The 15836-nt window shown below is 37.2% G+C and overlaps 1 protein-coding gene and 1 long non-coding RNA gene across 6 annotated transcripts in view; one reads left to right on the forward strand and one right to left on the reverse strand.

Annotated features, from left to right (window-relative positions):
* LOC121411054 lies at window positions 1–12413 on the forward strand. 2 transcript variants are annotated; one of them, XR_005969416.1, is made up of 3 exons: window positions 1–216; window positions 10264–10477; window positions 11637–12413. It is a non-coding gene; the product is annotated as an uncharacterized LOC121411054 (long non-coding RNA). The 2 variants fall into 2 exon arrangements; XR_005969417.1 differs by lacking the exon at window positions 1–216 and adding an exon at window positions 1852–2472.
* Window positions 12299–15836, reverse strand: part of LOC121411053 (THAP domain-containing protein 5-like) — a 17145-nt gene continuing 13607 nt past the window's right edge. For all 4 annotated transcript variants that reach the window (XM_041603536.1, XM_041603538.1, XM_041603535.1 and 1 more), the window contains 2 exons: window positions 15558–15674; window positions 12299–14360 (listed from right to left, as the gene is read on the reverse strand). In XM_041603536.1, coding sequence (XP_041459470.1) covers window positions 15671–15674 — 4 coding nt within the window. In that variant the 3' untranslated portion in view covers window positions 12299–14360; window positions 15558–15670. The remainder of the gene's footprint in view (window positions 14361–15557; window positions 15675–15836) is intronic.

Genomic DNA, 15836 nt, shown 5'->3' on the forward strand with positions numbered 1-15836 from the left:
TGGCAGGGTATATGAGATCGTCGCTGATTGGCTGCACCTTGCTCAAGCCGATCTTCGATCGATCGATATCCGGCCGCGGGACGGTCACACTCACAGGTCGGCATGTTGGTGAACCTTTCCTGTTTAGCTTAGATTTCACGTTATCATGGTTATTCATGCCAACAAGAGCTGCAAACAACTTCTCTAATTAGTAGAATGTGGACGGACATTGCATTCGTAAGTTCAGCTATGTTTGAATTACGTTGAAAACAAAATGGGAAATCGTAGTGGTTGCCATACCTGCTACTTTCATTTGCAAGAAGCTGTGTACTGTAAAAATTATAGTCCCATGTATTCAAGTTTGTGTACTGTAGTCAGACAAAGGGGGGGGGGGATTGGTCTTTTCTGCACACCTAAAATGGTGAGGAATTATACAGGCTGAAGATATTTTGGCCTAGAACTTAGCAAATAATGTAAAATTCATACAGAGCAAAATGCTGAAAATTTCATTGAAATCAGATGACAAGTATATTTTTTTTTAATTTGAAATAACAAATTTATTCAACAGTTTGGGCATGTTGGGCGGGCTTGGCCGCAACTTGGCGCAAGTTTACCCAGCCTCACTAACCTCATACCCCGGGGCCGGGGCACTTGAACAAAAAAGTGGTGGGGGTGTGCCGCAGGAGAGACAAAAACGGGGGCCTTGGGCTTGGAGCGGGAGTATTGTAAAAAGGAGGGTCCTCGGAACGGGGTTTGGAACTAAAATTTTGTGAAATGGGGGTCCTTGGAAGTTGGAACGGATCGATCGCCAGCGTGTGAGTACGTGCGTATGCATCCCTATAGGCTATGGAACGGGCATCCGTGATGCAGCTAGCGCAGCCTCCGCCAGGTGCGCTCGCTCAGAGACGATGGTCGGACAGCGCTCTGTGGCCGCTTTTCACCAAAATTGCAGCAGATCAATGCGACCGGAATGGCGTAACGAAAAATATGCGAAGCTTTGGAGCGAATTTCTTCTTTTTTCTAGATGAGAACAAAATGCTTTGCCTTGGAGCAGCTTTCTTTGTTTTTTTCTCAATAAGACAAAAATGCTATGCCTTGGCTTGGAACGGAAATTTGGGTGTAAAAATGGGGGTCCCCTCCGCGGCACATACCCACTATGCATTATATACTGAGTGCCCCCCCCCCCCCGGGCCTCGTACTAGTGTGAGTGCCCTAGCCTACTCCACTTAGTACTTACACGTATTGCGATGTTTCAGTCTTGATTCAGGCCCTCTTCAAATTCAGCTCCTCTGTAATTATGCTCTCGCAGACAAAGTCCGGAGGGGGCATTAAGCGTTCCACCTGTCCATTGATTTGCCTGCCTCCCCCCCCACCCCCACTTGGTTTCAGTGCAATAAATTGAAATATATTTGATTGTTTTTTTTTTAAATTTAGGTGTGTTGGTAGATGACACTCTAGGCACCGTGCCTATTAATTCCTGTGTTAAAAAAGTGAGTGCACGCGAATTAAAAGTTGGACTTAAATTACTAGATTTTAACATGGAACTCCATTAAGAAAACTATTTTTAATTAGTCCCTAGATACTACTTCTTTTCTTGGGGTATTGAAGCCTATTCGTCCAGAACTTGCTCAACTTTTGCGACTAGCCTTGTCGCCATAGGGTTGTACACATCCTCGTTTAATACTGATTGTCACGTGACACGGCAATGTGTGTGTGTGTGTGTCGTTAGGCTGTTTGGCCTGTATTCAAGGCGTTCTATCCGTTATGATTTTATATTGAAGCAGAATACATCAGGTATAGGCCCATGTCAAGTCAAATCGATACAGGGATCAAGGAGGGGGGAGGGGTAGAGCAAAAAATTCCCAGTCACATGAAAAATGATATTTTTTAATGATTGTTCATGCATTAGGGCAAACCCCTGTGTGGCAGGAGCATGATGAGTAAAAAAAATGAAATAGTAGAAAGAAAGAGGCCGAAACATATGGCACGTGGGAATAAAGTTGCTTTATATGTTCCAAGCGAATGAAGCAAGCGAGAAAAAACCTTTCGTGCAAATCTAAATTTGAGACAGATATCTTACCTTACACTTTTCCTAATTTTGGTTTCTTTAATTCCCTTCATTTTTTTATATCTTGGTTGTACGTAGAACATTCGGGGGGCATGCACTGGGCATAACCCTGGCTTGTGTACCCCAGTGCTAAATCAGCAGGTGGGTTTTGATATCTCTGGATCTTTAGCAATTTTAAAACTTTTTATAGTTGTAATGGATGAGAAAATCCCTGCAATCTGATTGGTTGAGAGCAATGCAAAAATTTTACTGGGCTGCATGAACGATATCCCGATAATCAAAACGCAACGATATCCACTGTAAACAAGCAATCGTCCGAAAAGGTCATTGTGATGTCATCGCGCATGTACTGTTACCGTCGCTTGTTTACATCAAAATTTGAATTTCGATCAAAGCAGAATGAATCAAAGGATGCAAAATGATCTGTAAGTACAAATACGGTACCGTAATTGTCATTGGGATTAAAACTGCCCACATACTCGTTAGTTGAGAAGTCCAGACATACATGTACGATCTAACGTTAGATCTATACTGCCCTGGGCTGGCTGTGCACAGCGAAATATCCACTGCAGGCCCAGGCAGGCGCTGGCCCCCGGCGCGGCCCGCATACACACACACAGCTACATGTATTGGAGGTCGGAGGCTGCCTCAACTGCTCAAGATATAGTCAATGCAAAGCTGTATCTGGCATTTTGGGTATAACAATATCTTTGTGGCAACATTATCCAGTTAAGCCCATATTTATGTTGTCCAGGGTTATCAAAGTGTCTGCGCTCTGCATTAGATTTTGGAATTTTCATGCATCGATCCGGTAAATAAATCATGCGTCCAGTAAATAAATCATGCGTCCGGTAAAAAAAATCATGTGTCCGGTAAATTAAATTTACCCGACGCATGAAATTATCATGCATCCAGTAAATCATTAATTTTTGTGGTTTATTAAAAAAAAATTCCATTCTATAAAACAGATGATGCATGGGTTTCTTTCGTGGGTCAGTGGAACTGTGTGCATGTGGTTACCTTGTACACAGAGTTCCTACTGACCCACTCTAACGCATCATTTGTATATAGATGGCTACTATTTTTTATTAAATCGCGAGTGTAGACCTAAATGTAATTATAGAAAAACATTTCGTTAAGGTTTTTATTTTTTTGACCCCCCCCCATAAAAGAAGGAAAAACAATTATAAATGAAGTTATAATATACACCCCTTTAATGATTTCGCTTTTTCTTCTCTCTTTTCCCCTCCTTTTTTTTGGGGGGGACCTTTTCGTTTATTTCCCAGTCTTCCCTTTCTCCCCCCCCTCTCTCTTTCTTTCTTTCTTTCCTTTTCTCTTATCTGGATTTTTTTTCCGGTGAAATCCACTAGGGATCAAGGGCCAGCCTGCATGCCCCTGCAGCGGTTTACGCCTCTGCCGTGGTATACGCATGATCTTAACCCTAAAAAGACTGAATCAGCCCCCCCCTCGACATTTTTCGTGATAAATCCGCCGCGCAAATCTTTTTGACCGCGTTGCTCGCTGACTTTTTACTTTCAAGTCTCGCACAACTTTTGAGACCAAAATTGTGACCCCCGGGTACACACTTTCGAAATTACGCAACATTTCGTTCGTGCATGCAGACCCAAAATTACTCAAAAACGTGAATTTGTGTACAAATCCAATACAAATAGTGTTTTTAGCCAAAATTCATAAATGTATTATTATTTTTCCTTTTACTGCTTAAAATCAATTTATTTTATCTTTTTCATGGTCAAAATAAAGTCCCTGACAATTTCCATTGAAAAAACAATGAAAAACAAAGTCGAAAAACAATGAAATACATAAGAAATTTAGAAAACAATAGAATACATAAGAAAATAAACATGATGTTGAAATTTTTTAAAAATAAATTTGATCAGATGCCTATCTAGAGTAGGTGAAACAAAAATTAGCATTTCAGGGGCATTATTTTATTAATTAGAGCAAACTAATGATTTTACGCAAAAATTAGCATAATTAATGAAACATGAGATTTTTTGCATAATTTGATGTGATAATTTGGTAGATTATGCCATGGGTAATGTGTGCCAATTTTCGTCGCGATCGCGCAATCGACGTCCGAGATCATAAGGGGGCGCTGAATCAGCCCCCCTCCCCAGTCTTCTTAGGCATCGAAATAGCCCAGTCTATTTAGGGTTAATCATGATTAAAACTAGAGGTAAATCCAAGATTTTCCAAAGTAGGGGGGGGTGGGGTGAATTTTCTCAAGTACAATTAGACAACTCCCAAAAAAGGTTCTCACTTAAAAAAAACCGGTCATTTTGTCTCACGTAAAGTGATGGTCACTAAAAATGAAAGTCATTTCGTTCGCGTGATATTCGGCAAGCTCCCCCCAAAAAAATAAATAAGAAAAGGGAAAGTCATTTTGTCCATGTTATATTTGGCAACCCCCCCCCAAAAAAAAATTAAAATTAAAAAAAGGTTTTAACTGTAATTATGATCGAAGGTAATTTTGTCTTGCGTAAAATTTGACAAATGAAAAATAAGATTGTCACTAAAAAAATGAATGTAATTTTGACCCACATAAAATTTGGCAAGCCCCCCCAAAAAAAAAATGAAAAGGTTTTAACAAGCAAAAAAAAGGCTAAAAAGAGAAAGAAGAGACAAGAATATGAACGAAATATATCCCCATTACAAATAATGCTGTGATCATCATGAGGGAGGGGTCGCATAACTAATATAATTCCAAAATATTTACTATAAATCTCAATAGGGGGATCGTGTAGAAATGCTCACCAACAGTGAGCATTAATATAATCCATTTTAATTTCAACTAATTTTATAAAGTATTAAATGTCTTCCCACCAAATGAAAGTCATATCGCATAACTCCAATTTGTATTAAGGCGTACATTTACCAAAGTCTTGAGTTTGAAATCAGATTCAGAACAGCATTGTCCAACCGGCAACCCATATTTTGGGTAATGTCGCCTATGAGGTCCAAACATTAACATTAATCATTGGTACTAGGAGTGTGTGTGTGTATTTTGAGTTTTTGACAGACGTATATCAATCAGGTTTGATTATTTACGTCTGGGACCGACCTTTAATGTCACAATCCGAAAGACGTGATCAGGGCTCGAACCTCTGCATCAATGTGTAACTTCCCCACAGCTTGGAGTGGGTGACACCATAGGAGTGGATGACACCATAGTAATAATAATAATAATATTCCACATATTTATATAGCGCTTAATGCATCGGAACGACGTCTCTAAGAGACTAAGCGCTTTCCAGACTCAGTATTACCACGGTCATCAGAACCTTGTATGCCTGCGTACAATGTATGCACCTTCTCCACTCCCTGGGGAGCACTCCAACAAGAGTTCCAAGACTCAATTGCTAGGCATACTACATTATACATAGGCTTTCACATCCTACCAGGTACCCATTTAACACCTGGTGGAGAGTGGCAAAGTGGATTAACCCCTTGCCAAAGGACGCTAGTCCATGGCGGGATTCGAACACACGACCCTCTGATAGTACAGGCCAAGTTTGAATTTGGAGTCGGCAGGTCAAAACACATTAAATATGCAATTTAGTTTCCGCATGATAATGTCTTTTTTATGAGTTATGAAATATTCTACTTATTTGAACAAATTTGGGTGTGTAGGTAGATGATACCAATACAGGCTAAGTTCGAATTCGGAATATGCTGGTCAAAGATCACAGCTCATTAAATATGCGAGTTGGATTCCTCACGATATCTTATCAAAAGTCATCAGATTTTTTAAAATTTGGGTGTGTTGGTAGATGATGATGCACAGCATTTATATAGTGCCATATATCTGTTAAAGACATTCCAAGGCGTATTGGAGGAGCCAGCCAATCTGGGTCGCCTACAAGGGTGCGCACACAGAACTGTGACCCGCAGGTATCTCCTCCCAATTACTGGTTGGGGGTATCCGGGTGGACCACTACACTGGGTCATTAAATATGCGAGTTGGTTTCTTATAAAATAACATCAATATGAAATAATCACGTAGGCCTTATATAAAAAGTGCAAAGGCAAGCAATTTTTTTTCTTACTTTTTTTGGAACTTTTATATATGTATTTAGGATGTATTTTGTCCTGAAAATTTAACATTCTAGGCACCGTTTGTGATCCTGAACAAGATGTGTGTGTTCTAGATAATTACTGAGAATGCCAAGCACGAACATAATTTTTAATAAGTGTTCTAGCATGATCCTGTTAAGGACTGTTTAACCATGAGGATGGTACATATTTCAATAATGGGAATGCGAAGCACGAGCTGAAAATTGTTGACATTCCGACCTAAAAAAAATGGTCATTTGTTCTATGCACTAGATCATAAAATGATAGGTACGTAACTAAATAATTGATGCGAGTGCAAATTGGGAATTTGAGTGTGGCAAACTGATTCTGTTTGGTTCTGCTTGCGTAGACTGGGGCCCGTTTCTCAACACCGTTAAGTCTTCTAACTTCTTAACTAAATTGGAAATAGTTAGCTACCTGTTAGCGAACTGTTTCACGAATCCCTCTTTGCCAAGATCGGGGACAACTTGACCAAATAGTTATGACATCTCCAAACCTGTCATAACTTACTTCTTTCTTAAGGGTCAAGTCCACCTCAGAAAAAATGTTGATTTGAATCAATGGAGAAAGACCAGACAAGCACAATGCTGAAAATTTCATCAAAATCGGATGTAAAATAATAAATTAATGACATTTCAAAGTTTCGCTTATTTTGAACAAAATAGTTATATTAACGAGCCAGTTACATTCAAATGAGAGAGTCGATGATGTCACTCACTATTTCTTTTGTTTTTTTATTGTTTGAATTATACAATATTTCATTTTTTACAAATTTGACAATTAGGACCTCCTTGCCTGAAGCACAAAATGTTAAAATAATGTAATTCCACGTGTTCAGGGAGGAATGACACTTCATTTCACATGACAATGACGAGAAATAAAAATAATTCATATTTCATATAATAGATTACAAAAGAAATAGTGAGTGATGTCATCAGTTTCTCATTTGCATATCGACCGAGATGTGCATAACTGTTTTGTGAAATGAAGCGAAACTTTAGAATGCCATAACTTTCTTATTTTACATGCAATTTTGATGAAATTTTCAGTGTTATGGTTGTTGAATTTTTCTCTTTTTATTCAAATAAAGTTTTTGTTGGAGTGGACTTGTCCTTTATGTAGTGATATCATGTGGATAGACTGTGACATTCAAATGAGCCTCGAAATTTGAAAATTTTATTACGTAATAATTTAAAGAAAAATGAATTATATAGCAAACAAGTGGGATAAATCATTCAATAGTAATTGTAATGCACAGAAATTATAACAAGTGTTAATTTAAGGTAGTAAAATAATTGAATTGACAAAGATTCTACCACTTCAGGTCATCCATAATTGGACTCGTTTTCAGACCCTTATCAAAATTTTAATAAATTCTTCCTCTAATATACGCATAGCATTCATAAAATTGTGCGTTTAGGTATCTAAAGAGTTTAACAATCCATGATAATATATTTTTTGATGATGTTTGGAATCCTGAAAATCTGTTTGATTATCATCATGTTAAAGGCAAAAAGAAGCTGCTGAAAACTGCTTATCTAAAAAAAAAAAAGAGCCAATGGAGTAAATTAGAGAGTCAAAAGGGGGCCTAAGCTTTCGATCCTAGCAGAATCTTCGTCGGAGGCAAAATGACAAACATATAAAGTGGAACAACCATGATATAGACCACAAACATCCAACAGCAACACTAGAAACCATCATGTTAGGAAGAAAGCCTTATGGTTTACTTACGTAAACTATTCAAATTTTATATCTTGGGATAAATATCTCAATGTCCACTTACATGTGATTTTTTTTATCATGATATGAATTAGTGTTAATTTCATTTCCTCAGAAATTTAATGCCCATGTCTGCATGTTTAAGTACTTTTTAAGCATATTTTGCCTCTATTTTTTGCAACTTTTGGAAAATTTGCTATTTTGTGACTAAGGCTACGTCTGGTATGTACTTTCCACCAATAGTATCAATATGATATTAATGGATTCTAGTTAATCCTTTTGGGTAATTTTGGAACTAATTCTGTGTTTGGTAGATAAATAGGACTAACTTGTCCAGGTGTTGAGAAACGGGCCCCTGCTGATGAGTAGGCCTAGAGTTTTTATGCCCCTGCAGATGAAGCCCGGAGGGGGCATTAAGTGTTGCCCCTGTCAGCCCCCCCCCCTTGGTTTCCGCGCAATAACTTGAAAAACATTCAATGGATTTAAAAAAATTTGGTGTGTAGGTAGATGTCACCAAAATACAGGCTAAGTTCACAGCTCATTATGCAAGTTGGTTCAAAATTTATTTTTTTTATTATATTTATATGCGTATTGATTTCTGCATGATATTAAGTTCAATCATATTGAATGGATTTCTGATCGCGTTAACTGGGGCCCGGGTTGGCACGTTTTAACCAGTGTGTTTTAAAACACATTTTTTTTACTTGTGTGTTATAAATAAATCCTCTTTCTCTTCCCCCTTTACTCTTTCTTGATTGCTTTGTCATGTTCCTCTTCTCCCTGTTCAATCTTGCACAGCAATCAATATTAAGAATATCATTTTAACAAACAAATCTATGTGATTAGCTCACTTTTATCTACAATAAATTCGTAAACATGGCAGGGCCACACAACATTCAAGACTATTTTTGGAATGCATGCATGGTTACGCAGTTATGATATACACAAGTGCATATTATCAGATCCCGAATTGCTTAAAAACTTGATTTCATGTACAACTCAATGTGAGTCATTGCCAAAATTTGTATCTGTATCATTATTTTCAGAAATTGCTGAAAATTTCTATTAGTAATAAATTTGAAAATCTGTACATAAGAAAAATGAAAAAGTAAAAAAAAAAACATTACCAGTAACCTACATAGACTGGGCTATTTCATTTCCTAAGAAGACTGGGGGGGGGGGGGCTTTATGATCTGGGCAGTCAATCATGGGATCACAGCGATGATTGGCAAACGCATTACCCATGGTATATTCTAAAAAACTATAATCAAATTTTGCCTAAATCTCATTGCTAATTTACGCGTAAAATCAAAAGTTTGCTCTAATTAACTAAATAATGCCCCTGAAATGATCACTTTTGGTTCACAGACTCAATATATTTCAACATCACACTTATTTTCTTATGTGTTTATTGTTGTTTCAATGGAAATAGTCGGGGACCATATTTGACCGTAAAAAAGTTGAAATTAATTGATTTTAATCAGTAAAAGGAAATATAATGGCACATTTATGAATTATGGCTAAAAACACTATTTCCATAGATTTGTACGCAAATTCACATTTTTCCAGCAACTTTTGGTCTGCATGCACTTCCAAAATGTTGTGTAATTTCGAAAGCACATACCAGGGGGTCGCAATTTTGGTCTCAAAAGTTGCGCGAGACTCGAAAAAGTGAGTGATGCTGTAAGTCTGTGAGTGATGCGGTAAAAAAAATTGTGCAGTGGATTTATTGCAAAATATGACAAGGGGGTAAATCAGCCCCCAGTCTCATAAGGGTTAAAAACATTATATAGGCCTACTGATTGTTTTTAATATACATTTGATCAGAATTCCTGAATTAAAAAAATAAGTAGTTCAAGGGCTATATTTATAGGTTTGAATTGAATTTGTATTTTATGCCCTAAAATTGGTATAATTGATTCAAATGAAATAAAGCATATTGATTTACCCGAAATGAAATTAAGCTTTGAAACCCAATGTATATCAATTTTTCCATTGTGCAAATTCTCCTCGCCCCCCCCCCTCGATTGACAAGACTCAGGACACCTAGGGACAACACGTATATAATCATGTATTAGGAATGAAATGTCATATTACTTATAAAGTGTTTTTTTTTGTAGGCATTCAATTTCCATGATTTAGTAATTTGGGGGGAAATATCAACTTTTCTGTTCAAAATTCATAAACAAAATTGTGGTAATCTCTTATTAAAACATCAAGAACTGAAATCTTATTTTATTTAGTGTATAGTTTAATTGATTTACAGAAAATTGCATCATAAAACAATAAAAAAACATTTTGTACTACAATTCTGCGGGGGCATCTGTTTCCTTTGGACACGTCAAACTTTCTTAATTATGTGTAATTGATTCTATGACATGTGTTTACATTTGCTGCAGATTCCCATTCAGCCATTGGACTGAACCGGTACCAAGACCGGAACTGTAACACAGTAAGGATGGTCAATATGAAGCGAGCTTCATTGAATTCCTCCAAGAGCTCTGTACTCTGTTCTGATCATTTTGAAGATGCTTGCTTTGACCTGGGCAGACGATACGTCTTAAACAGGATGCTGTCCCAACCATATTTGATTTCCCGCCTCGTCTTCAGAAGGTACAGTGGATCTATATCATACATGCGTTCTAAAGAAATATATATTCTGTTTTATCTACCTTTGTTTTGATAGAACATTGCTTTAATTATTCAATTTTCAGTAGCAAAATAGAGATGAAAATTATCCTAATCAGGAGGATAACCATGGACCGGGGCCTATACTGTGTATTTACAGTAAACTACTAAATAAATATATTTTTTAAAATTTGGTTTAACTCATAATCCTGGGCTACTTTGAGATTGCATAGCCCAGGGAGGGGGAGGTGGGCTTTTTTGGTCCCCCTCTTCAGATCTTGCCTCTGATCAAAACGAAAACCAATGCACACATCAACATCAATGTAATCTGCAAGCATGGAACTAAAGGTTACAGAATTCATTAAAATTTATTGTTAATAAATTATTTATTGTTAATAAATTAGTAATGCTAATTTATGCGTAATAGAGAATTCTTTGTTTTAAAGGTTAATCTCTAAAGAATTCCCGAAATTCTATGATTTCTAACAAAGTTGCTCAAAAATAAATGGTAAATGACATTTCTAATCTTATGTATTTTATTGTTTCTATAATTCCATATGTATTTCTTTGTTTTGGGGCCTTATGTATTTTATAGTTTTTTTAATGGGATCTGTTCATGGCACTATTCTGATTATAAAAAGCAAAGATTTGATTATTTTCAACCAATAAGTGCAAGAATAATGATAAATTTGTCAATTATGACTGAAAATAGAATTTCCATTGGATTAAATGTGTATACAAAATAATATTTTTGAGCAATTTTTGGTCCGACATAAACTCATAAAATGTTGCGTAACTGAATATCCGGGTGTCTCAAAAGCTCTGCAGAATTGACCAAAAAGTAATCATGGTACCTCATTTCTCATTGTGGACTTCATGAAAAATGTGGATGGGGAGGGGAGCTTATTAAGCCCCCCCCCCCCCCCGGGCTAGATAGGGTTTATATATCATCATGTATATTTTTAAAAAAATTATCTTGTTGCAAGTCACTGCAAAAGGTTTGATTTCTAAACGAATATTGTTCTTCATGGATAATCGAATATTTGATTGAAAAATTATCTTTGAATAGTTATCTTTTCATTCTTGTATCTGTTTTTGTTCAATATTCTTTTTTCTTATTTTTTTATTAATTCGTCTCCTACAGAATTCACCCAAACCAAGGTATTTCCCAAAAGACTTTTCGATTCAGCAAACAACCTCCCAGATACTGCAAAGACACCAGTGCCAAAGTCTTCAGCACCTTAATTTCTCGAAGACCACTCCTACTGAATACCAGAAAGTCCAAGAGGGGTAAAGTGGAAGTCAACAACAATAATGGACTGTATTAAAACTTGAAGAGGCTGAAAACCACACAGAAGTCCTACCTTATACATTACTTGCTTTTAAGTTTGGACAAACATTGATTTGCACAACTTTACAACAAAAAATTTACGCTGTGTGGATTCTGATTATTTAAAATAGCTCAATGAAAACGTTTATCACTGGGCATGTAACAAAAATGAATTCATTGAATTTGAAGATGTCTTACAGTATATTCATTCTGATTTGAATGTCAGAAGAGAAAAAAGTTTGTGAAAAGTAGGAATGACGGCAAGCTGACAGAAGAATAGAATACATGTAGGATAGAACAAGGCCACAGTTATAAATGAGCTGTTGGATAGAGACAAAAAGATGAATTAAGAATGGGGGTGATAGAGAAATAGAGACAGGAATTGGGGAGCCTGTGATGAATGCCTGAGAAAGTAAAATTACCATATTTTATTTTTTTAAGGATTTGAACAGTCAGGAAGAATGTGGTCTTTTTTCTGTTATTTCTCAAAATACTGGTATGTTTTGTGTACAGAAAGGGGTATAATCCTTTGCAATAATCACTCTCACAGAAAATATTAACTAATCAAAAGAAAAGTCAAATATTTCACTGATTTACAATTGTTCGGTCACTCTCATATCTAAAGTTACCCCCCCCCCCCATCATTTCAAGGTATTGGAGAGAGAGGTTGGGCAGGACATGGCTGTCAGCAGAAAAAAAATGCAGGGTGGGGCAAAACAATTTTGGGATATGTGCGAGGGAGCGAATGCGACAGAGCAGAATTTTGTGGGGGGATATATGCGAGAGAGCAAAATGACAGAAGGAAAATGCAGGGGCCAAGAGATTTGAGGAATATGTAAGAGGGAGCGAAGTGACCAAGCAGAAGAAATGTAGAGGACAACAAATTGTTGGGTATGTGAGGGAGCAAAGCAACCAATTAAAAAAGGAGGTTAGTCAAAACGTTCTTGAATATGAGTAAGGAAGCAACTTGTTCACTTCCGAGCAGTAGGACTCGTTTTAAAATAGCTTAGGAAATATGTGTTTCCTAAGCATGGTAAACACATATTGTAGGCCTATAGTACAATTTAGGTGCTCTAAGAGTTAAATTCTGAATGAGCTGCATTTGCTGGTAAATCATGCGCAGAGGATCTTTGTCTTTTATCCATTTCTACACTTTTCTTTAGATTTCAGTTTTAAGGCGGGAAGGATCCCACCCTCCTGTGGATGCTAATATTTTGACTGACCCTGGGTAAATAGAATAATTACAAAAACAAAAATGATGTTTTAATATGAGATTTTTTAATGCCCCTTGAAAGTCCACCATCTTTCTCACTCTCTCCATCTTTCTTTTTATTCATTTTAACTTTCCAATTCTTTCTCTCTTGATATCTATAAAGTTCAGGTTCACCCTTTTAACTTGCACTATTCCAAGCCCCCAACCAATTGGCATCCACAGGAATGGGGGAGTGGGGCTTCCCCCTAGAAAATAAAGTCAAACAAAAGAAAAATGTGGAAAATAGAAATGGATAAAGACAAATAATCCTCTACGCATGTCTTACCTACCAATACAGTTCATTCACAATTTAATTCTTGCAACACCTAAATTCTACTATGAGTTTACCATACTTAGAAAATGCATATTTCCTATGCCATTTTTAAACAAGTCCCTATCGCTGGGAGTGAACGTGTTGCTCACCAGCACGAATTCGAAAATATTTTGATTGACCTGGGGCCCGTTTCATAAAACATTTGCCGCAGCGGCAACTCCCATTTTCTGCGGCAAATCTCAAAACAGCGGCAAATGACAATTTCTGCGGCAATATTTGATGCAGCTATTTGAGCTGCGTCAAATATTTGCCGCAGATACTTTCAGGGGCAAATGACAATTTCTGCGACAATATTTGATCTATTTGAGTTGCGTCAAATATTGCAGCAGAAACGGCTTTTTCATCAAAATATCAACAATTTGGAGGGCCTAACAACCATATTGCTAAAGTTTTTGATGATATTGAATTGATAAATTGCTTTTTGTCATTCTAAATAGAAAATACAGGTATTTTCACTCATTGACAAATAAAAGTAGATATTTATTGAATCACTAAATTTATTGAATTGAATTTACTGAATTTATTAAAGTCAAATTTATTTCATTAAATAGATACATAGGAACATCCATTGTGTTCCTGCAAATTTACACTTTAAAAAAGTATTTCTTTATCCTGTAAAAGAATGAATAATTGTCTCAGTTTGTCAAAGATGTTGCGTCATTGGCTTTTGAGTTTCAATTAGATTCATTTCATTATTCATAAGTGTTTTTTTTGCTGCTGTTGGTTTTTTTCTGATGTGTTTGTTGAAACTCCAGCTGAAGCTGTGGTTGCTGTTAACGTTCCCGGAGTGCTTGTTGGACACCTTGATGTTGTTGAGGTTGCCAGTGTGGTTTTTGCATCTCCTGCAGAAATTGTTGATGCTGCTGTAGTTGTTGCTGTTGGTCAATGTAGTGTTACATCTCCTGTGTGTTTGCTGCTGTTTTTGCTCCTACTGTGCATGTGATTGAAGTACCTGAAATAGTAATTAATTTATAATGCATATGAGCAAGATACTCCCGGGGGGGGGGCACTCGACCAAAAATGTGGTGGGGGTGTGCCGCGGGCGAGACAAAAAACGGGGGCCTTGGAGCGGGCTTATTGTAAAAAGGAGGGTCCTCGGAACGGGCTTCGGAACGACAAATGTTTGTGAAAACGGGGGTCCTTGGAACGGATCGCCAGCGTGTGAGTGCGTATGCATCCCCACGGAACGGTCATGCGTGCATGATGCAGCTAGCGCGGCCTCCGCCGGGGGAGCTCTGCGGCCGCTTTTCACCAAAATTCGACTCGTTCAATGCGATCGGAGCGGCGTAACGAAAAATATGCTAGCTTTGGAGCGGATTTCCCTCTTTTTTCTCGATAAGAAGAAAATGCTATGCCTTGGAGCGGCTTTCTTTGTTCTTTTTATCAACAAGGCAAAAATGCTATGCCTTGGAACGGAAATTTGAGTGTGAAAATGGGGGTCCCCTCCGCGGCACATACCCACTATGCATTATATACTGAGTGCCCCCCCCCCCCCCCGGGAAGATACTAAACTTATTCCTAATTTCAATTTCATTGTTAACCCTTAATAGAGTGGGGGGGGGGGGGTGGAGGCACCTCTTGGTACTTTGCAAGATTTATCCAAATGGACAAGATCCTCAGGCACTCCCGGGATGACCTACCAGAATAGCCTCACAGTAAGGTGTATTAACAGGATTTTGTACTCATAACATTCAGTTGATTTTGCATGAACTCAATTCATCAAATGAATGTAAAGGGTCTACCAGTAAAAAAAATTCTGTGAGCTTTTTCGGGTAATCTTTCTGAGTCCTTTTACTCCTTTAATGAAATATTAATAATTAAATACATGATGAAGTGAGTTTGACAGTTATTTGACATGTTGCATCTTATGTGCTAGTGGTGGGGTCAATCATTATAGAAATGCAGAATATACATGTACATGTACCAATTTGGCAAGAGAAAGCAAGTCACATTATCGACCAATGATTGATATTGGTTTGTTACTTTTGCAGCTGAAAAAAAAATCATCAACACCTCAAACTAAGAGTTTAATTCTAAAATTTGGATTCCTGACAAAGAGCAAATCAAGAAGACAAAAATAATTCAAATTGTTATTATGACTTACTTTCTATGCCAAAATGAATCAGAATTATAAATAAGTTTAACTTACCTTTAAAATCACATTTCTCGGCTCTTTATCTGGCTCTTCAAACCCTTCAGTTGTTGATTCTGGCATGACTTTCTGATACTATTTTGTGTCCTTCTGGAACTGTGGACAAAACCTCACCTGAAGGAATAAATTAAAATTTTCAAAAAATGTTTGGCACTATAATTTTTTTTCTCACATGAATACATTACATGTATATCAAAAGAAAAGAAAAGGAAACTTCATTTGACTATTAGGTTTTTGTCAGGGGGGGGGGGGGTAAAGGGGTCAAGATGGGTCAAT

Source organism: Lytechinus variegatus, chromosome 3, assembly GCF_018143015.1.
Source record: "Lytechinus variegatus isolate NC3 chromosome 3, Lvar_3.0, whole genome shotgun sequence".
Lineage (NCBI taxonomy): Eukaryota > Metazoa > Echinodermata > Echinoidea > Temnopleuroida > Toxopneustidae > Lytechinus > Lytechinus variegatus.